Source organism: Aquila chrysaetos, chromosome 20 (genome assembly GCF_900496995.4).
Source record: "Aquila chrysaetos chrysaetos chromosome 20, bAquChr1.4, whole genome shotgun sequence".
In the NCBI taxonomy this organism is placed as follows: Eukaryota; Metazoa; Chordata; class Aves; order Accipitriformes; family Accipitridae; genus Aquila; species Aquila chrysaetos.
Genome location: NC_044023.1, coordinates 18,912,657 through 18,934,884, shown reverse-complemented (window position 1 = coordinate 18,934,884; position 22,228 = coordinate 18,912,657). Strand labels below are relative to the sequence as shown.

General features: G+C 47.2%; 1 protein-coding gene across 2 annotated transcripts in view; it reads left to right on the top strand.

The window, feature by feature from the left end:
* FRMD4B (FERM domain containing 4B) overlaps nt 1–19,564 on the top strand; it is a 138,902-nt gene extending 119,338 nt beyond the window's left edge. For both annotated transcript variants that reach the window (XM_030043983.2, XM_030043982.2), the window contains exons 12-23: nt 3,168–3,244; nt 4,370–4,508; nt 5,023–5,164; nt 5,999–6,132; nt 6,222–6,341; nt 7,604–7,832; nt 11,085–11,141; nt 12,483–12,630; nt 13,844–13,969; nt 15,137–15,942; nt 16,514–16,646; nt 17,959–19,564. In XM_030043983.2, coding sequence (XP_029899843.1) covers nt 3,168–3,244; nt 4,370–4,508; nt 5,023–5,164; nt 5,999–6,132; nt 6,222–6,341; nt 7,604–7,832; nt 11,085–11,141; nt 12,483–12,630; nt 13,844–13,969; nt 15,137–15,942; nt 16,514–16,646; nt 17,959–18,079 — 2,232 coding nt within the window. In that variant the 3' untranslated portion in view covers nt 18,080–19,564. The remainder of the gene's footprint in view (nt 1–3,167; nt 3,245–4,369; nt 4,509–5,022; nt 5,165–5,998; nt 6,133–6,221; nt 6,342–7,603; nt 7,833–11,084; nt 11,142–12,482; nt 12,631–13,843; nt 13,970–15,136; nt 15,943–16,513; nt 16,647–17,958) is intronic.
* Nucleotides 19,565–22,228: the final 2,664 nt, after the last annotated feature.

The following is a 22,228-nucleotide window of genomic DNA, read 5'->3' as shown; positions in this document are numbered from 1 at the left end:
TTTACTGTAGTTTATTCTTTATTACTTTTTTGCCCTTGTTTGTATTGAGGACTTTTTTCCCCTCTTGTCTTTATGAATCCAGACGTGTTAGCAGAAACTTGTTAATGCATTCATTGATGATTATTTTAAGTGCACTGATATAAATGTTATTAGTCCACAACTTATTGTGAAGCTACTCGTGTAATCATTGGCCTTTTTTTAAGGACCTGACTGCAGAGAAGTTGATTGCTAAGGAGCTTATACTGTTCTTAAATGAGATAGCTTAAGGACAGGGCACTTTTCAGTCCGTAAGAGCACAGATGTGTCCTGCGTGCAGAATTTCAAACGCTGCTTCCCCATCTCTTCTGCAGCGGAGCAGCAGATGGGGGAGCTGGCGTTGTCCCTGTCGTGTGTGTCTTTGGGCAAGGAGGTGAATGTCTTTGCGCTGAATGTACCCGGAAGGATTGCTTCGGGCATCTGTCAGCTCCTTTTTGGGCTGGGCTGGATCTCACTGGGTGGGGAGGAAATGGGGCAAAGCTCTACCCACATCCTGAGGCAATTCCATGCAGGTTTCCTTACAAATGCAAAAGCTTTTTTTTTTTGCTTTTTTTTTTTCCCCCCCCCCTTCTCGGCACCACAAATGATCAGGGATGCATCTCACCTGGGGCTGGCGTTGGATTTGCGCAGGCAGCTCCTCATGGAAGGGCCCACCCAGACCCTCGGACCGCTGGTGCGTCCCCTGCCTGGGCAGGAGCTGCTCAAGCTGGGGGGGCAGCCGCGTTTTGTCCCCCTGCCAAATGCCACCCTCTTCACCCTCGCTGCCCTTAGGACAGGTGACCCCATCTCCCACAGCCCTCGGGAATGCCAAGCGCATCCGGAGGGGAAAAACCCAGAGGAAGCGATAAAAGGGGACGGGGTGTCATCGCCCGCAACCGATAAGAAGCAGCAAGGCGTTGGTTTTTTTTTTTGTTTTTTTTTTTTTTTTCCAGAGGTCATGTTTGAAGCACACCCATCGTTTTTACAAGCGTGGGAGCGGGGCGGCGGGGAACGTGGCACGACGCTTCTGGTCGAACCTGTTGCCTCTCGGGGCGTGAGTCAATGCCGGCAAGACCGGGGCTCGGCCGTCGCGGGGGTCCGGGTTGCCGGCTGCAGCCCCCCTCGCCACGCTCGCTCCCACCTCAGCGCCCCGCGAGGCCTCGGGGCGCCCCGAAGGGCTGCAGCCCCTCGGTAGAAACCCCCTTCTGTTCTCCCTTCGGTTCCGTTTTTCCCTTTTATCTGAGGGAAAGGGTGGGTCGGGAAGGCGTCCCCGCCGGGAGAGGCGGTGATGTCAGGCGTGTGTCAGCAGTGGGAGGCGAAGCCGAGGAAAACCGAGCGGCACCCTGGCACAGCGGACGCCTCTCGCTCGGCTCATGTCGCCCTTGACGCTTTCCAGAGCGGCCGGCGGTGCCGGGGAGAAGGGGCCGGTGCTGCGGGGAGGTGAGCGCGGGGAAGGGAGGGTGCACGGGGGGGCTGCGCTGGGGAGGGAGGCAGCTGAGCTGCCGGGGGTCGTGCCGGGGATCCCTGCGTGCTGGAGCACCCACGGGTGCTATTGCTCAACGACCTGCGTGAGCTGTTTTCTTTTTGATTTATTTTCTTTTTTAAGTGTATTTATTTAAAAGTTCAGCGCTAAGTTATAAAAAGGGCGCTTCTCAAAGTAGGGTGACTGGACAGGGCGCTTTTAATGCAAAGATAAACTTACTTAAGCAGCAGAGTAATACTTCCACGGTCTTCCAAAAAATGACTTACTAGTTTAAGTAAATGACATTCCCTTTGCTGCATTTTTCATATAGCAGGATCTAATAATAAATTGTAGTAACAGAAAGGAAAGCTTTAATTAAACAGAGGGAAAGGTCACTGAAAGAGCCAGAGCTTTCCCCACAAACACATGCGCTGGGTTATGTTTCATTTATGACCCGTGTTAAGAGCGTTTCAAATGCAGCATGGTGTAATACATAATCTTTTACAAAAGTTGTTCTGTAGTCGGAGCGTGGCGCGTTGGGTTTTGGCGGAGGCCGGCGGGAATGTCGCGTGTCCTGGGGACTGCTGGTGTGGTGGCTGCAGCCTTGACGGCTTTTGGAAAACTCCTGCGGGGAAGGAGGGGGTCACGTAATGCCCCGGGTGCCTCGGCTGAATCACCGATACGGCAAGCTGATCTCTCCCACTTAATGCTGGCGCTGCCTGGCCAGCCTGGGTGGAAGTACCTCCGGTACCTCCGCGTGGGCTCTAGCTCTGGAAAGTAGCCGGCTGTAAGCTACAGCGTGCGCTGCTGTGCTTGTACACCCCGTCGTCTTCAGGTGATGTCCTTGGGGACACCCGTACAGATCTCCGCGTGCGCCCACGCACCCTGGCACTGCCGGAGGGGGGGCAGGAGGTTGTGCTGCAGAAACCTGCACCGAGGGGCCGGCGAACGGCTCGGCCAAAGCTGGGCTGAGAAGATGCTGATGGATCATCCCCGGAGGGTGGCTAATGCCGGTGCAAAGGGAGAGCGGATTCGTACGAAATTCTGATCCCGCGGGTGCAGCTGCCGAGCCCCGTTTGACTTTGATCTTTTCTCCCAGCTGGCACTTTGCAGGAGATCTGTGGTTCCCTTACAGAAGTATGTGTTGTGGGGTGGCTTCCTCCTGTAGCTGCTCTTTCTCTGTACGTGTTGTACCCCTGCTCCAAAACGTCATGCTGAATCTCTCACCCAGTGTCTTCAGAAGAGAATGGTCTTGGTTTTCCCTGGGCTGCTGCCATTCCCTGGGGATGTTCTGACTGCAGGAAGAGACCATAGGTGTCTGTGCAATTACTTTGTATAGAGATTTTTGCATTTAACCAGAGAGAAAAAGACTTTAGTTGCCCTCCCAAGATCTCTGTGAACTTCTAGCAGCGAAATTAAATGTGCTATTGATGGAAACAGATGTTGTCGCAGGCAAAATCCTCAATCTGCAGTGCGTTGTCTGCAAGAGTGCGAAATTACTTGAGGAGCATCCTATATATTTATATTTACGTGCTTATTTTGATTGATGTCATGACTGTTATTGCTGAGTCCATGCCATAGCTGAAGATACACAGGAGTTGTAATTTGCTGAAATTACATAACCTTGGGGAGAGAAGACTGGTGATTCTTGTAGTGACAGTGTTCTATTTCTCTCTCCCAATTCTCCTAGCTATTTCAATGGAAACAGCTGGAAAATCTCTATTTCCGTGAAAAGAAATTTGCTGTGGAAGTACACGATCCCCGCAGGTAAGGCTGGAGGAGGCGGTTGTAGCAGCGGGATGAATCTCTACCCAGGCTGGGGATTTGTCATCTCGTGTTAGCGGATGGGGATGGGAAGCGCCTCTGAGTTCAGCACAGACCTGAGCTGACTTTGGGCTTTGTGACACTGAGCCTGATCCTGCGTTTGGCAGGGCAGGCTGGGGCTGGATCTGGGCTGTGCGTGATGGGCAAGTAGCGCTGTGACGTTGCAGAGGGAAGGTCACGGTCGTAGCGAGCAACCTGGAGCGACTGTTGATGTGTTACAGCTCTGGGTGTCCTTCTCTCAGATTGCCTGTGGTGTCCACCCAGGGAGTTCTTGGAGCAGAGGGAGAACTATTTGTCGTGGCCAAATTTGCTCGCTTTACAAAACCTTTCCCTGAGAGGCCCCCGTAACGTGCCTGTGCAGCAGGAGACCCGGGAACACAGCCTGCAGGACCCAGACATGACTTTCTTGCTCAGCTTCTGCCTTCCCCTGCCTGGGCAGTGATGCTCCCCCCTCTGAGCTCGACCCTTCGGGGGCCCGCAGGAGCACTGCCGGTTGGGGTGGGAGCTCACCCGCAGGCTGCTTTCCTGTGTCTTCCCCTCAAGATCCCTCCCAAGAAGAAAGAGCCTTTGCCCAGGGTGGATTTTCTGACTCCACCTTCCTTTCTGCTTCTCCTGCTGCCATCCGTTCTACCTCCGGCGCGGGACTGCTGTGCCTCTCAGCTGGGCCAGGAGGGGCAGAGAGATTCTCTGCTGACCCCCCCAGATCCCCTGTCCTGCCTGATCACTCCTTTCAGGATCCCATGGCAGTCTGCTCGCCCTTTCTGGGTTTATAGCGTACCCAACCATTGGTCTCGGCAACGCGATTGCGCTGCTGAACTAAAAGGCACAGCAGTTGCTACCGCTCCGTGTTGCAAAGCTCAGCCGGGAGTGACTTCAACTTTAACTTTGTAAAATTAAGGGAAGGTTAGGAGGGAGGAAAGGCAGCAGCACCGGGTGATGGGGAAAAGGAAATCTGAGTTTTCACATCTCTAAAATAAAGGCTGAGCCTTGCCTGGTTGAGAGAGAGGCATTTGGAACTTTAAACCTCAAAGACCTGTCTTGAAATTGCATTTCTTATCATCTCCTCAGAATTTCGGTGTCAAGAAGGACCTTTGGTCAGAGTGGACTGGTAGTGCAAACCTGGTATGCAAACACTTCCCTGATCAAGTCCATCTGGGTGATGGCAATCAGTCAACACCAGTTTTACTTGGACAGAAAGCAAAGCAAAGTAAGTTATAAGGCATTTTACCGTGGGCATAAGTTTCAACACCTTTCCTGTATATCCTTCGGTGTATGTTTTTCCACGGATGAACTACTCTCCAGACAAAAAAGTACAGATTGTTTTTGTCAGCTTTTTGAGCAGTCTATTAGCGGCAGTATTGTTATTCGATCCATTTTAGCCTGCCTGCAATTAAGGGCTATGGAAGTGTAATCACAGAAGAGGGAATTCCCACATCTCTGTGTTTAATCTGCTTTTTCTTTTGTCTCCTTCTCATGTTTGTTTTGAACACGGTGCAAATAGATTTTGAGTTGGGAGATTGTTCAGGCTTTGAGGGCAGAGGGGGAGATGAACGCCAGCGGAGCCCTGTGCACCGCAAGCTCCTGTGTGATGCTGTTGCTTTAGCCCTTAATTTTGTGGGAGATGAGGTGTGAAATGTCATCTTCTGTGACCCTGTGTTCTGAAGTTAATTAGAGGTAACTTGATGAGGCTGGATTTTTTTTTTTTTTTTAAACTCCTTCAGGCAAAAATTCCTTCAGCCAGAAGTTTGGATGATATCGCCATGGATCTGACAGAGATGGGAACACCAAAAGTTTCAAAGCTGGTGACTTTGGAGGCAAAGAACCAGCTTATTATGGCCAGCAACGGCAGTTTGATCTCATCAGGTAATACTCTGTGTGAATGCAAGGTAGTGAAGTACAATGGGGCTTGTGTATGTTAAAAGGGAAAACAAGGCTACCTGACCATAAACACGGTGACACATGTGAAGGCATGTATTAGTTATGTATCTGAAACAGTAACATCAGTAGTATAATCTGCTGTTTCCCCCATGTAACTAAATAAGGAAATAAAAATATGCTAGATGGATAAGCACCCATATACTCTTGGTCCGTGAATAATTTGATATCGGTTTACCAGTCAGTCCTTGAATGACTGTAAGTCTTGTCAAAGTCCGGGGGATATTTGATCCAGGCTAACTTTAAGCGCCCATTCTAGGAGTTGAATTGCCCCGAGCTTCCTCAAAAATGACCAGGGAAGATAAATACTTCTAAAGAAAGCTCAGCTCTGGAGTGGACTTTGGATCTCTCCCGTGACTGTGGAGGAGGGGAAAAGGTGGGAGGGAGAAGCCTGGCTGCCGCATGTAGGTGCCTCGAGGTGAAGCCCAAACGAGGAGCCTCAGTGTCTGTCTCGAAAGCAAAGTCAAAGCCAAAATATCAAGTATATAGTAGATATCGCTAATGCAATGTTTTATATTTTGGGTGGTGGGGTTTTGGGGGTGTATACTTGGGACTTATTGTGCAAGTATATACACTGGGGGTTTGAAAAAGTGTGGATTTCCTAAAAGCCTGCTTGCTGGATGACTTGAGAGCTGGATGTTGCACTTGGGGTAATGTGTTGTTTTGTTGGGCTGGACTGATTTGGGGAGATCTCAGCCTACCTGACTGGAAAAAAAGGGCTTTTACCTGCAAATCCTCTGATACAGAGAGTGTATTTTTCAGGCTCTCAGGATTCAGAGGTCAGTGAAGAACAAAAAAAGGAGAAAATTATGGAGCTAAAGAAGAAGGAGAAACTCCTTCAGGAAAAACTGCTTCAGAAGGTTGAGGAGCTGAAGAAAATCTGCCTGCGAGAGGCGGTGAGAACTGCACTTTACGCTGGGGTCGGGGTGGGCGAGAGCCCTTCTCTCCCTCTGGACCTTCACGTGGAGCCCTCTCTGTTCCCCAGGAGCTGACGGGCAAGATGCCCAAGGAGTATCCACTGAGCGCTGGAGAGGAACCTCCCCAGGTCAGGAGACGCGTTGGCACGGCGTTCAAGCTGGATGACAACCTGCTCCCGAGCGAAGAGGTGAGCGCTGCGGTTTGTTTTCACAGCAGAGGTGGGGTCGCTAGACCGGTGGCCAAAGCCCCTTGTAAATAAGCCGGCTCTTCCCTGGTTGTTTTAAGAGGAGGCAGCCAGGACAGTCGCTTGCATAGGCTGGGAAATTTAGACGGTACCGCCCATATTTCAGCCATGCTGCCTTTGAAATGACCAGGAAGTTGGCTGTTTCAAAAGGCATTAAAATCCCCTGACCTGAACCCCTGATTTGGCCGTGCTGCTTGAATTTTAATGGACATTTTGCTGCTAATTAGAGAGGAGCAGGTGCATAATGCCGTTTGGCAACCCATGGCTGCGAGCTGTTCTCGAGCGTTGATTTGTGTCGCGTTGAAATTGTGTTGGAACCCAGAACGTGGCGGGGATGTGCGCTGTCCCCCTTCCAAAATCATCTGTCCGTGAGCATAGTTGTGTGACAGGTGACAGAAGGAGGAGATTTATTTCTGGCTTAATGCAAGTTCCACCTCAGTAGAAGCTCTCCATACTGCTCAAGAAGCTAATATGAACTTTGCTGGCAGAGACTGACTCAGGAGATACGGTAATTCAGATATTTGCAGTTTCTGGACACATACCATTCCCCCTCATTCCTTGTGAGATTTGTTAACAAGCTGTATCATCCAAGTAGTAAGTAGGTGTTGGGCACTTTGCATCTGTCTTTCACCAAAAACTCGCTGCCCTGGCTCACAGGGCTGGTGTAATCCATGTCTGCAGCAAGCTGCATGTCTGCAGCACTGCTTAAACGCTACAAATTCCTACTGACCAGATTTAATAATGTGGTTTTTAGCACTTCTGCAGTGCCTTTCATGTGAGCTTCTTAAAGTTGTTTACAAACAATTAATTAAAGCCTCCAACTCCCTGTGACGTAGGTATGGTGGTATAAATTTCCATTTTTATTTTCTCCAAAGTAGAGAGAGATTTTGAACAGACATTTTCAGTCTTGGACTCAGAACAGGAGGTTTGGCGGTCTAAACCTGAATTTAGGTATCTACCTTATGTCACCCAGGCTCAAGAACTTTGGACCTTTCTCAAGAGATCTCATAGTCTTACACTAGTCATAGAAATAAGATTTAAGACTTCCATATGCTGAGATTGTCTTGTGTATGAACTTTGGTATTTCTGTGTTTCGTGCTCAAGATTTTACTTCATTACCACAAAAATAGATCTCCTATTCAATAACCTTCATTGATCATTTCTACCCAGAGTACAGGCAAATAATTCATCTCACAAATTTGCAGGATCCTGCTTTGCAGGACTTGGAGAGCAATTTTATCATACAGCAAAAGTTGGTGGAAGCCGCAAAGAAACTTGCCAGTGAGGCAGACCTCTGCAAAAATGTGAAGAAGAAAAGAAAGCAAGAGTATGCTGATGCTGTAAAAAAGCTGCAAGAGATAGAAAATTCCATAAATGAATATAGAATCAAGTGTGGCAAAAAACCAACCCAGAAATCAACTCTTACTCTACCAGGTAAGCAAGAGAATTCCCTGTGTTCTGATGAAAACAGGAGGGGGGAAAAAAAAAAAAGTAATTTGGCTCACTTACAAGTTTTGTTTACATCTTCTCTATATGGTTTTTATCTTCTCCAAGGCAGGTAAGTAAGAAAAAAAAAAGAGATGCAATTGCTGCATCTGATAGGCCAAGTGCACTGCTTATAGGCTGAGGGCAGAATAAACTGCAGTTTTAGGAAGAAGTGCAGACACGTTCCAGCACCAGCTACAGACCGAAGGTGCTATACATAGAAAGGCTGGCAGGAGCATCTCAGCCGAAAGTGGTGTGGTGTCTGAATTCACAGTGTATTGAGTTCAGTTGTATGTCTAAGCCGCCACATGCAAGATCTCTCTCCCTTCCCTTCCACAATGCTTCAGTTCTAGCAAAAATAGAGCATGTGAGTTTTTTTACAGGAACGAGGAAATAAGGATCAAAGACTTTGTTTCTTGATTAAAAATTACCAATTTCCAGGAAGACATAAATGAAGTTCAAGAGTTTATCAATGCAAATAGTCGCAAACAGATTTTTTTACTAAATCCATTTGCTAGTGATGAGCACAGTGAAAGCAGATACCCTTGGCCTCTCCATGCTGAAAGTGTGATTTTCCTAAGGGAGGCGAGATTCTTGCTGCTTCGTATGATAAACCATGGAAACTTGCTAGTATCCAAGCCAATTGAAGGAGTTTGGGAATAGTAAAAGCTCACAGGTATTGCAGGCTCTTCTAGTTTCTATAGTGATTAACAGTTTTAGGACATGTTTCACTTCTGCCCTCTGTGGAATATATATATGGATAATTGTTAATGTTTAATTGATTTCTTTTTCCCTGAGGAAATGCTGTTTTGTGAGGTTAGTGGGGTTCTTCCTGGGAATTACAAGGTGGGAAAGAAAATGCAAGATTTTTCTGCTGTTTATATCGATACCCTCTTACTGACCTTTGAGACGGGACCTCTTGACAACATGTATTTTTGCTGGAAGAGACCCTTCTCCTGTGCACGGCCAGGTTTCTGTTGGGGAAACCTTCACTGTGTCCCATTCCCATTGAGAGCTTGGTTTGGATTCTCACCCAGCACAAACCACGGCAGCACTGGGCTATCCATCATCACAAAGTGCTTATTCTGAAAGGTTGATGATTGCTATTTAATGTGGCCCAGCTAGTTCCTGATTGACAGAGATGAGGAAAACATCTGTTTTTCCAGTCTCTTGCTCACCAATCTGGATACTAATTGTGGGCGGTCCTGTATTACCTGGGACACACGATGTGTAGTAACGACCAGGAAGCTCCTGAAGACCGGTGAGCAGCGAGGGCCATGGGAGGTGCACGCTCACTGTTGTTCGTTGCAGGAAGTTTTTTGTCCTGTTGTGCAAACAAGCAACTTAAGAGTGGGCCCTTATACATTTAGCCCGTCATTTTGCAACATTTGATACGCGACGTCATTGTTTGCTGTCTGGGAAGGTGGACGCAGCCAGAAGGGACTGGACTCCGTGTCTCAGAGGGTCTCCCTGCCCGTAGAGACTGCAAGACAGCAAATACTTAGCCAGCAGTAAGTTAGCTGCATTCCCTTCCAGTGCTTGACTCTTGCACTGCAGCATGTATTTGTTTATCTGAAGCAGAACTGTCATCGGCTTCAATAATTGGATTTTACGTGTAACCTTTTCACCATCACTGAGGGTACTCTTGGGCTCAAGGTACAGGGTTTCAGAAGGCTGAGCAGTGATGAGTCACTTGCGTCTGTGAATTTGGGGAATGACTTGTTGGAAATAATGTGTTAAATAGTAACATTGATTTATTGAATCAAACCATAGCTATTTTCATCCCAGCCCCCAAGGGACGGAAGGTGAAGGGCATAATGGACTGTCTCCTGCTCCCCATGTTCCACTCTTCCTTTCCTTTGCTTCCTCTGTAGTCCAGAGTTTCTTCCACACTGGAGGGAATCGCACAGATTTAGGATTTTAAATTCAGAGCTCCCCTATATGTCAGCGGTGCAGACCCCACAAGAATCCAGCAGCGTAGCTTTAGACTGGCTTTTTTTTTCCCCAGGTAGGTTTTTTTCCTCCTTGCACTGGGCCCAGTTCCATATTTCACCACCATGTGGTCAAATTCATGTGAATAAGCTCCCCTGAAGCTTTTTCCCAGTGTCAGGTTGCAAGCAGAGCTGCAACCCATCCTTGGTGATCTGACAAGTCCCCTCAGGGCAGGGGCCAGCCCTGATGTTTTGCTGTTCTTGAAAAGCTGCTCTATACCAAATTCTTGTAACCAGACCTTTCTTCGTAGAAAAGCGTGACAGCAAGGGAGCAACGTACGTTGCATACGCTCATGATGAGTGATGGAGGAAGCAGGTGTCATATACAAAGTGGTTGCTACCGTCATCTTTTGTTGCTTCCTCTCCTTCTTGCGTAGAGGTTCATGGAGACTTTTTACCCCACCAGCACTGTGTCTTACCAGAAACGGCCTAGGAGCAGATTTTTCTGTGGGTTGATTATGTTTTGTGCTCCTTTTTATCACCAGCCTAATTTCTCTGCCGCTGCTGGTCTGTTCTAAACCTTAGCAAGGACAGGCTTTTTCTGAGCAAGTGGTAGTGTGTAATGTCAAGGTGAGAGGACAGGCAGGTGCAGTAAAGCACTTTGAATAAATAACAAAACGTAAAAGAAAAGAAAAGGAAAAAAAGTGCATGCAACCGTTACTGCTCTCTGTGGTGTTGGAATTTGCGATAACTTGATTGAAATCAGTGGAATTATTCTGGATTGATACTAATTTAATTGAAACAGAATTTGTATGCTGATGAAACATTCAAAAGTGAATGCCAAATTTCAAAAGGCATTTCGTACCTACCTGGTGGGATTTCAGGTGTACCTAGAGGAGATTAGATGCTAGCAGCCAAGATCTACATGTCTGTGTAGGCTCCTGACTCCTACTGAAGCACCAAAACACCCTGTGAGATCTGTTGGAAGTTGGGTGGAAAACACCTTTGTAAAACTTGGCCTGATTCCTGCTGCAGCTGAAAAAAATCTCCTTTGATAATTACATAGGTAGCTTGCTGAACTGCAGTGAACACAATTAGGTCATGATATACTCCACAGCAGGACTGTCTTCAGGCTGTTGAGGGCTAAAGCATACAGATTGCAGCGTTACAAGTAGCAGCAGGCTCTGAAGCTGTAGAAAATAAACTGTATCTGATATTTGGAAATTGATGTTGAGTCTCCTATGCTTAAAGTGCTTGTTTTCATTCACAGATGATATAATTCCGTCTGAGAGCAGCTCCCTGTCTGATACAACCACCTATGATGATGGTATGTTGCTTATCCTTTTCTTCCTATGAAGTGTGCCTGGTCAGAGACACTGCTTTGACTTAATGTCCTTTAGCCTACTATTTTGGTGGCTTTTGATGGCAAATTACTTTATAGCAGAAGAAATAAGAACTTAATCAGGAATGACTTTCCTCGTAATGGGTTAGTTATTGAAAGTTTCTGCTCTGTGAGCTGATCTGAGTCATCTTTAGAGAAGGCGGTTGGTTTTAAGGTGACCAACCTGCAAGCTGAGGGCACTGTGGATGTCAAATACTTCATCCCTAGGACCTGGCCAGAGGTGGGTGAGCGGTTGGAGGACTTACGAGCTAGAAGGATTTGCCCAGCCCTTCTGTCCTCACAGCTACTATAAAACTTACAAAAAAGTAGAATAGTCACAGATATTAAAAGATCTGTTTACGTTTATCTGTTACCTAGTGAGCTTGCCTTCTTGCATGGGTATGGTGTTTGCTCAGCTTACTCATTTCACACACACACCCACAGACACACACATTCACGCCCTGTTCCACAAGGTGGAAAGGACTTGGCTGGCCTGTCCCTTAAACTGGATAATCATCATTTGGGGACAAACATTATCGAACTTATTACTCACTTTTCAGTTAGGGCCTGATTCTGATCTCACTTTGTCCCAGTTTCAGACTTGTACAATCCATCTGGTACTTGAAAATGGAGTTACACCTGATTCCTGCTTGTACAAGTAGAAGTAGAGCCGGGGCTTTGGCTTGTGAACGTGTTCTCTGTGATACTCTTCCTGCATTTATATGTATTAGTTGGAGTTTCCTTTTGGCTCCGATGGAACCTGGGTTGTGCCTTAAGCAAAGCGAGAACAAGGATCAAACCAGCGTCTTCCCAGTTGCCTTCAGCCAAATGTGTCTGTCGGTTGTCTTTCCTCATTCAGTAGCTTTTGAAGTCAGTCCCTTTTAGGTTGTATTTCAAACCTAATTCTTAAAACGTCATTTTCAAATAAAGAGCTGGAAGGGGAGGGAGAGGAACTGGCCTTTGCAGAGGCTGAGCTTGCCTCCTCGGCCCTGGGAAGGATTGCACTGCAAGCAGGTGTTTTCCCAAGGAAGTTCCACTTTGTGATCTGGCACAACCCCAAGCTGTGTGTAATCTCCGCAGGAGTCGGTGCTGCTGAGAGTTGTACGAGCCTCTGCGATGTCCTGTCTGCGTGGAGGAGAGCTTGGTGCAGGCAGGAGAGTCTTTCTAGATTCACAGCTTCTGTCAGTCTCTGTAGTGCAAAGTGTTTCTGCTTAGGGGCCACAGATTTGCACATGGGGCAAAAATATCAAGGATTTTGCTAACAAAATACGTATTCCTTTCCAACAGTCAGTGAATCGCTTCCTGTGCCAGCGCAGAGACCCAGCTCTGTGCAGCTTTCTCCAAGGCTTCCTCCACCAAAGTCCCTCGGGGTGGAGAGAATTCATCTCAGAAAGTCATCCATAAACGAGCAGCTCTTGGAAACCAGACACTCCAGGTAGGGATGTCTTGCTGCTGCCGTGCTCTCTGCCTTGCTGGCATAAGCTCTGTCTTGCCCCTGCCAAGACTCCTGTTACTACGGGCACTTCAGCAGAGCCCGCTGCCTCCACACTCCTCTGCAATTATGGGATTTGGTGACGGGAGCTAAATTTCCTGTTTAGTAACAAAAGTGTGTATAAGTAGTTGTCACAGTCTCTGAAATTGTAGGGTAGTGTAGTCTTTGTGAAGAGGTTTGAGATGGGCGAGAAATTTAATAGCAAGGGCTGTATTTAAGGAATTGCTCGTGCCCACCGGCGCTGTCACCCTTTGTCTCTGTTTCTGTGGTTTGTTTTCAGTATTAATTAAACAACTTGTAGTTTTCCTGATGACTGTGCTTAATGGCTTCAGATAACACCAAACCATACACATCCTTCCTGATGGTATCGGTATTTCAGCAGGTACATTGTCAAAGCGGACAGAATTCACAAAGTCCTGATGGGTAGCTCTCCATTTAAGAGCAGAGTTATGGGATTCAACCAGCTACCATCACTAGTGTCAGCTGCAGTGACTGGCTGAGGTTCTGTATGTATCCCTGGGATCTGGGCACTTTCTGAGCTAGAAGAACAGTTCCATGGAGCACATCGACAGCAGTGGCTCTGCTGATGGTTGTGTGATCGTGTTATGTGGGTCTGATCTGGTGCTAGTTGTTCTCAGTGTAAGGATTCCCACTGACGTTGATATTTCTTGGATTGTGTCTTGTGTGAGCAGGCTGTTGAAGGCATGCCTAAAAACATTTGAAGTCTGGGGCAATGTCATGTCTTTGTGTTTTTCTCATCTGTCCCTCAAGATAAGCAGAACAGTCCTCCACATGAAGTTCAGAAGTTGAATTATAGCCATATGTAACCATTTAGCTGTGACATGCTTCATTTTAAAACCCGATTCCTTTGCTTCTCTGTTACCTGCTCTGTCTCTTCTGCTTCATACGTCAGTCCTTTGGCAGCAGCTTTTCCTACTGGTCATCCTCTGAGGACCTCCTTTGAACCACAAGAAGGGGTTGAATTTTTCTTCCTTTTCAACAGTTCTGTTCTTTATACAGGGAAGCACATCCAGTTACGCCCTTACGTGCTTCTTCTGCCCTTCATTTTGTTTCTTCAAGACTTAGGGTGCATGTATTCTGTTTGCTGCGACTTGCATGGCGTTTAACCTAACTGGGATTGTCTCCTTCGTTACAGGGACCCACTTTCGACTCACAGCAGTCCTTACCGAACCCTGGACCGGCCGCCCCAGCCCCATGGGGGCAGAAGCATGCCTACAACCCCTGTGCTCACACGCAATGCCTACAGTAGCAGCCACTTACAGTAAGGGGGCTTTGTTTTAAGTGAGATGTCCACCTTAGGCAGCAGCAGAATAAAAGCAAACGGTGTTAAGAGGGCAAAGAGTCCTTTGCTGTGCAGCTTTCACTACAGCAGGGTCAGGCTCTCAAAATGTCTTTTCTAGATATTAGAGGTACAAGGTTAATATCAGCCACGATCTCCTGGCACAGTCCTGCACCAGCTTTGTGACATGCGAGTGAGGGCGTTCGTGTGAGTGCAAACCCTGTCTGGGCAAACAGCAGCACACACAAATGGGTGTCTGCAAAATTAGGAGTGAGATGGAAGCTGGCACACAAATATTGCCTATCTGATCATGAAAGACTACAGGAGAAGGGTCATTTCCAGATAGGCACCTATAGGGAGTTTTAACAAGTAATGCTTGCTCAAAAAGTTTCTGTAAAATACTTGTAAGATAGCCAGAATTTATTTTACATTTCCTTTGTAGCCTTGTTTTCTAGCAAAGCGATGCTTATGAAATTGTATTGTCTGTCAGCTAGTGGTCTCCCCATAAAAAACTTATTCACAAGCTGACAGATGTCTGCTGTGGATTATGTTCCTGCAAGCCTCCTGAAAATGTAAGTGGCCGGATAGAGAAGAGAGATCCCAATTAGTGCCCTTGCTATGGGAAGAGAGCTGCAACATGAGCTCACCTGTATTATTAGACAGCTGAGAATCCATGCTGGGGAAGGAGAGATACTATAAATCTTACAATGTTATTGAGAGCTCGTGGTTTATTTGGCTGGGGTAATGCAGCCTTGAGAGACAGAGCCACAGGAAACCCATCTTCCTGTGTTCTGCTCCAGCTCAGTTACTTGTGTAGACTTTACCTACTTAAAAACTGAGAGCCCTCCTGTAAATCATTACACAATTTGAGTTTGTGAGCTTTGCTGCATGCATCCCTGTCATAGATTAACCTTGCTCACCATGATAGATTTTTACATGAGAGATCCCCTAGTGTTGCAGCAAATTCAAAATCAGCCAAGCTGAATTTCTTGCAATGCAGATAGTCTACGTGGAAAGATAAGACTGGGTTTGTATTGTGCTTTGACTGGGGAGGCAGCATGCCTGACTCGCCCATGCGTGCTCTCTCCAGCTCTCTGTGTATGTTCGCGTGTGACTGCCTTTAACCAACCGACATCTGTGGTGTTTCAGGCCAGATGTTTCCCCGCACCACTGCCGGCAGCGCAGCGGAAGTCTGGAATCCCAAACCCACCTGCTGTCCGAGACTCCTGCTGAAAAGGCAGCCTTCACCCTCTCGAAGTCCCAGCGAAGCAGCAGCACGGAGATCCTCGATGATGGATCGTCCTACACTAGCCAGTCAAGTGCAGAATATTACTGCGTGACACCTACTCCCAATCCATATTATACTACTCAGACGCTCGACAACAGGACCAGGGGTCGAAGACGGTCAAAGAAACAAAACATTTCTGCTGCAAGTTCAGGAAGTATGCCAAATCTTGCCCAGAAGGATGTCCGCAATGGTGTCTACCACAAAAGTCAGGAGCAGCCTTCCTCTAGTTACTATATTTCTGGATATTCCCCATACACCGAATCTGACGTTTATTACAATGGAGGATACGTTTATGAGAGCGATACGGAGGGACAGTACAGTGTCAATCCTTCTTATCGCTCATCGGCACATTACGGATATGACCGTTACAGGGAATTCAGGTCTTACCATGAGGATGAAGTGGACAGAGTACCGCACAACCCATATGCAACCCTAAGGCTTCCAAGGAAGCAAGTTGCTAAAACAGAGCATATAACCAAAAACATTCACAAGGCCTTAGTTGCAGAGCATCTCCGTGGTTGGTACCAACGTGCCTCCAGTCAAAAGGAACAGGGTCATAGCCTGCAGGCAGGCTTTGAGTCTGACAGAGGATCTCAAAGGAGTTTGGGCTTTGCTGGTCTGCAGGTGCCGTGCTCTCCTAGCAGTCGGGTGTCATCTTTCTCTTCGGGTAATGTCTGATTTCTTCTGTGCTGAGTGTTTTTTTTAAGTCCCTGCTGTGCATCATATTTTGCTCCCCTCCACTGCCTCGACGAAGTCAGCAGAGTAGAAGCAAGGCTAGAGCTCTGTCTTGAAAGGTAGATGAGGAACTGAATAGGATCTTGTTGTTCCGTGCTTGCGAAGGCAGACTTGCTTGTTGCCTTCTCCTATGGGTAAAACTGCTTTTTCCTCTTTGTAAGCGCAGTAGTCTCAAGAAGCACAAAGAGCCACAGGGGTTTCAAACAGGCATGTTTACCAACTAGAAGCAATGTGTAAAACTTCATGCCATGTAGATGCAGTTGCCACGATGGCTTCCAAAATACGGTACAATGAGCATCACTGAACGGGTCAGAAATACTTAGAGATTCCCTGGCTCCAAAATACCACCCGCACAGCGCTTTCCTCCCTACAGGGCTTGTAAATCATACTTTGTGTTTGCGTTGTCTGCTTGTGTGTCCTGCAGAAACCCATAGAGATTGTCCCATTTGTCTTGGCTGATTTAACTGGAGAAAGATCTAATTTGCTGTAATTTTTAATTCCAGCATCTTCTGCAAACACGGCTGGGAACTGGCGGAACCCGCTTGCACTGGGACTTTCGGACTACGATACGTTGTCTCATTCCTCTTACGCCAGCTGTTACGGGAACGTTTATGGCAACCTTCCTTTGCAAAGCAGGTGAGTAGAGTATACCAAGATTTTCTGCCCTTCTTCCTGCGTTTCACAGGCTGTTAAAACTGCTGAGAAAATCAGCTTGATTTCAAAGGGCCAGGATGAAGGGTTACTCCAAAATTGACTTTGTGAGAGCAAGTCTTCTCTGTGCGGAGCAGGTCAGCTGTACCACCGACACTCAAGGAAGGGGGAAAGCCGTCGTAGCGAAGGATAGACTCATTTCTTGCACAGCCTTTGGCTGATGCTGGACCGTCAAAGATCTCGCGCTCCCTGGCAGCTGCGATGATCGGAGCAGCGTTGCGGGCAGAGCACCCGCCGAGCCCCGTCCCTCTCACCGCCGTGTCCCAGCGCCGGCGTTCAAAGGCGATACACCGCGTCTGCCACCTGCGTCCTGCTTGGCAGAGCTTAACCCGCGAACCAGGCGGGCCGTGCTGCCGCTCGCAGAGCCGTCCTGCTCGGGGGGGCTCTCCCGAGGACGGCGGGGAGCCCGGGGTCTGCTCTGGCCTTGCAGAAACCCCTGCAGCGCTCTCGCTGCTTCTCCTTGGTGTTTTCGGTCTCTTCCTCCCGCTATCGTACGCCAGCTGCTATCGCGAAGGGCAGAGACGTCCTGCTCAGGGCGATGGCTCTGCCCCCACAAATGCCATCACGTTTAAGTACGCTTATGCTAAGTGTAGCCAGCCGTAGTAAGTACCCCACGTTTGTGCCTCCTGCTTTGCGGGTTGCAGTTTGTGCTTGCTGCCAGGCTGACTTGTGTGAAATTACTGAATTTTTAATTTTGTTTGTTTTGAAACAAAGGTGTAAGGGAAGATAGAAAAGCTTCTGCTAGATCCTTGTTTCTGAGCTAAATGCCATGGGCTTTTTTTATTGCAGTGATTTAAAAGATCTACAGTAACAGCGTTTAAAAATAAATACAGTTTCCACTAACATCTTAAATTCCTATAATTGGGCTTTGAAAACTCAGCTTATTTTGGCAGCTTTATCTAGATGAGGCTTATTAGCTATTAATTTTCCATATTCTGAATCACTTGTCTGATCGTTCATCTGTTTTATTCTCTATTTTAATGTGATTATGGCAAATGAGAAATCAATACACCTTACAGTCTTGATAATTGGAAGCAACTGAGATCCTGTTGCACACCATTTTACTAATTACAACACGAAAACTGGGTTTCTGTTTGGATCCAAATTGCGCTGGAGTGAACTCACAATAACCAGCGTTAGTTCAAGCCCAAGGGAGTTGTGTGAGTTTGTGCAGCGCTTGGGGGGTCTGGGGAAGACCCTCAGCTCTTGCTGATCCCTGATGCCACGTCTCTTACAGAGCTTATGCGGAGACGAGCCAGCTGGGTGGCGATGATGAGAGCCGGTTGGAAGAAGACTTGCACAGGAACGAGCAGAGGTTATTCTGGCACGAGGATTCAAAGCCCGGCACGCTCGTGTAGCCAGCCTGCAGCCCCACATTCGTACCCTTGCGTGCCTTGCACAAAATGCTCTGACTCCGAGGCAGATCTCGGGTGGAACTTCCAAACTGAACGTAAAAAGGAAGCAGGCTGTTTTGCTGGGAAAGATTGAATTCAGCATTAAGAGGGACTATAGCAAAATGACAAAGTCTTACCACGAATGGCGTTTCTTTCTGAATCCAGATACCCTACACAAGCAAGGGCAAGCCACAGTTTAATCTATTACTAGATGCAGCACTTGGTTGAAGTATTTATATTTAGCAAGCACTTTTTTGGAAGATTGGAAGGTGTTGAAGGCAAACCTCAGAGAAAAAAAAAAAAATGTGAAAAGGAGACTCTTATGGAAAAACCAGGAATTCTAGGAGCACAATTCTGATGTCTGAAAGAAGAAATGAAAATTTATTCTGCCATGGCTTATGATGACCTGGAAGGACTTTCATAAGCTTATGAAGGATAGATACTGTGTGTGTGAGTGAGGCAAAGGGTGACTTAATCAGTATTGGAACACTACTTGAAGGAAGGCTGGATTTTTTTTTTTTTTTTTTTTTTAATTATGGAGGTTTGAATGAGTTTATCCATTTTTTGGGGTATTGTTAGGAGTGTTTGTTAGCACCACAAGCAAGTTCTGTAAAGAAAAGACACAATATGTCATGTAAAACTATAGGTGGTTGTGGATTTTGGAAACAGAAGCAGTAACCTTTGAAATCTCTTTTCCATGATAAAGTGTAATTAATAACCTCCCATTTAATGACCTTTCCATGGTACAACTTCACTGTGTGGAGGAGTGGGCAAATTTTCACGGTGGCTGCACAGTGACCCCTGTTCATCGGGTGACGGTTACGTTTTGCTCTGCCACAGTGAATCGAGGATCCGCAGTGGGGAGCTGCAGCGATCACACGGCGAACAATTTGATTGTAACGGCCAGTATTTTAAGGTGGATGCAAACACAAACAGCCAAGTGGGTGCCTTAAAATGAGGGGCATTAGGATTGTACCGCGATTCACCTGAACTGCCAGGTGCGTTGCGAAGTCACTAAGTGACAGAACAGCGTTTTCACGAAACCATTTGTGTAGGAAAAAAAGTGCGACTGCAGTCTTGATCTAAGAGGGATAAACCTACCTCACGTCATCCATCTGTAGGAACAAATTGGCATGGGTTATCTTGCGTGATTTCCGACGACTCGTTTGCATATGGTAAAATCTCTCTCGTTTCTCAGCTGTACTGTGCTTCAGGATTCCATAAATGGTGCTCTTTTTTTCTTTTATACAAAGGATTAGTTACTCCTTGTTCATATTGTGAATAGCAAAGTTTCTGATAAACTTTTTTGACGTTTTTTACCAATATTCCAGAGCATGTAATATATACAGAAGGACACACTTGTTTAAGCTGGTACTTAGTTGTTTGTATTATTAGAGTCGCGATTTGGAATTAAACGAACAAAAACAAAATAAAAAATAACTTATTTCTTTGGTTTTGCATATTTGTATAGCCTTCTAGAAATGCGAAAGCTCTTTTTGCTTATTCTTTTACTACTTCTGAATTTTTTAGACCTATTATTTTGTATAGGTCAATAAACTAAAAAGTGTGCTACCAAAACCACTTCAGCATTCCTCCTATTTCTACTCGAGTGCTTGGAAAAGCGCAGTGTGTGTTATTTCAGGGCTTTAAAGTACGAGAGAGTAAATCACCATGGTCTGATTTCGTCTGGCCTGTGATGTTAGGTTGGGTGCAGAGGGCCAGTGGCCTCAGCTGGGGGAAGCTTGGCCCCGGGACAGTTCAGACCCTCCCAAACCAGGTCTGTAAATCTGAATTTCTGACGATGCAAGGGGAGGGAGGAGCGGCTCTCGGTGCCTTTGCAGGGCCCTCTCCGGCACAGCTGTCCCAAGGGAGCTGAGCTGGGCTTATTCGGCATTCCCACCGGAGGGTCGCTCTCCCTGGACCTGCTGCCCAGCCCCAGCTCAGCGGTGATACACGGGCAGAGGTGGCCTCGTGTTTCTGGAAGTACTTCTTGCTCATCTATCCTTGCGCCTAAAAATTGCTGCAGCCTTTCCCGTTTGGAGCGTGGCTCTTGGGGTTGTGTTGCTCGTCTGCTGGGTCGTCTTTTGAGTTTGTGCCCTCTGAGACGCCCACCTTTCTGGAAGAGCAACTTGGCTTCGAGATGTACAAGTGCTTTTGCACCCTGGTCACCAAGCAGTTGAGGTTATTCAGTCTCGCTCTCCTCTCTTCAGAGTTATTTGTCATCTTCTACTTTTTGTGGCATCCATAAGCTTCACCACCATCACTGAATTTTAGGCTTATTTCCAGGTTGCTGGTGAAAATAGGTATTAACAATAAATTGCAGACGTGCCCACTAAAACTACCCCCATGTCATCATACTCTTCCATTTCTCCAAGTAGTTTTTGAGGTTTGCCTGTTTGCAAGTTCTTCATTCATTGAATCATGCTTGCTGCTGTTGTAAAACATCGGTGTTTTGAGGAGGAAGCTGGGTGGTACGAAGTCCAATCCCTTGCCCAGAGCTAAGGGTATCGGTGCAGGCCGGCAGTTATTTATCAGCACGCTCAAAGTTTTTCATTTAAAAAAGGAAGTGAGGTGTGTAACAAGGTCTGTGCGCCATTTAAAGCATTGTTTGCACTGCTTTATTTTAATGCTGTAGCTGTTGAGTTTTGTATTGGCTTTTCCGTTAGCGTTCAGGATTTAGCTCAGTCTAACACATCCATGTGGGCACAACGCTGGCACTCGGCCTGGCCTCGCGGCTTGCTCAGGAAGGACCAGGGCAATTTTGGATAACGATGTTGAGAAGATGGGAATTTGTGGTGGGTTTCGGTTGAGGACGGTTTGCTATATTTGGGGGATATTGGGTATAAAACCTCTAGGGCCAGAGTTCAGAGCCTGATCGCAGCTTCCAGCACGCAAGAGCTAAGCTGCAAGGGGAGCTGGAAATGGAAGCGTGGCAGGTACGGCACTTGTAACCCCTCTTGTCGTTCTCTGCATGCCTGGCCCCACAAGAGTTGTGCTCTTAGAACCTTTTATGAAGGGTGGAAGTACGGAGTGAAGAAGGAGGCCCAGAAGAGGAGAGAATAAGATGATCCAACTTCTCTTTCTCAGACGTTGCCTGGGGCAGGTAGCAAAGGGCTGGGGTTGGCCTCGGGTGGCACGGGGAAGGAGAGGGAGGGCACGACATCCCCGTGGGACCTCCTGCCCATCGCCAACGAGGGAGCAGGCGATGCTGCGCAGCTTCTGCAACGCCTCGTTTTTTGCCGGTTGCTCCCCGGGACCCCTAACTTTGCCTTTTGCAGACCTCCAGCTTGCTTTGTTGCACCGCGTTTCTGGAGCGATGTTTTGATGCCCACGTACGGCTGTTCACAGAGACCAGGTCTGTATAATGCAGCTGAAGAGGTAATAAAGACACACTTGTAATTATTGCCGTATGTGTTCACAGCTGAAATACAAATTACCTGCGCTTTGTTTGGATTCCTACCTCATCTGTGTTTTCTGCCTTTTAACCACAGCCCTTGCTCACCAGGACTACTGAGGACATCTAGTGACTGACCAGCAGCATTGAGGAGAAGAGCCTTCCTGCTTCTTGTACTCCTCCGAAATCCTTCCTGCCCCTTCCAGTTCGAAGAAATATTTAGAAATTCTTATTTAGTATGATCCAGAACAAAGCCAAGAGGTGAACAACGTGAAACACCAATGTAAAACACCCACTGACCCCCAGGGTTCAATTTTACAGTGTCATAAACGTCTCTCTCTTTAGAACATGCTGCTGATGACATGAGAGCGTGGAGGGGAAATAAAAACCCACATAAAACCGTACGTAATGGGGCATTTCTGAGTGCTTTTTAGTTGATGGATGAAGAAGAAAAACCAGTCCTTGCCAGGAATCCTTAAAAAGGCATTAGGGCACTGTGCTAAAATAAGCCATGCCTGATGTTTTTAATTGCTGCCTGCTTTTTCTCTGCTGTTTTGAACAGAAATACGCTGAGATTGGGAGGAAAAACTCCCATGGGAGCTGCCGCAAGCCCTGTGGGGGAGGCTGGGGTCTGACATTCCTCCGGCGCAGGGACCGGGGAGGGACAAGGCTCAGACCAGGAGCCCCCTCCCCAAGCACAGGCTAAATCTTTAAAGGTC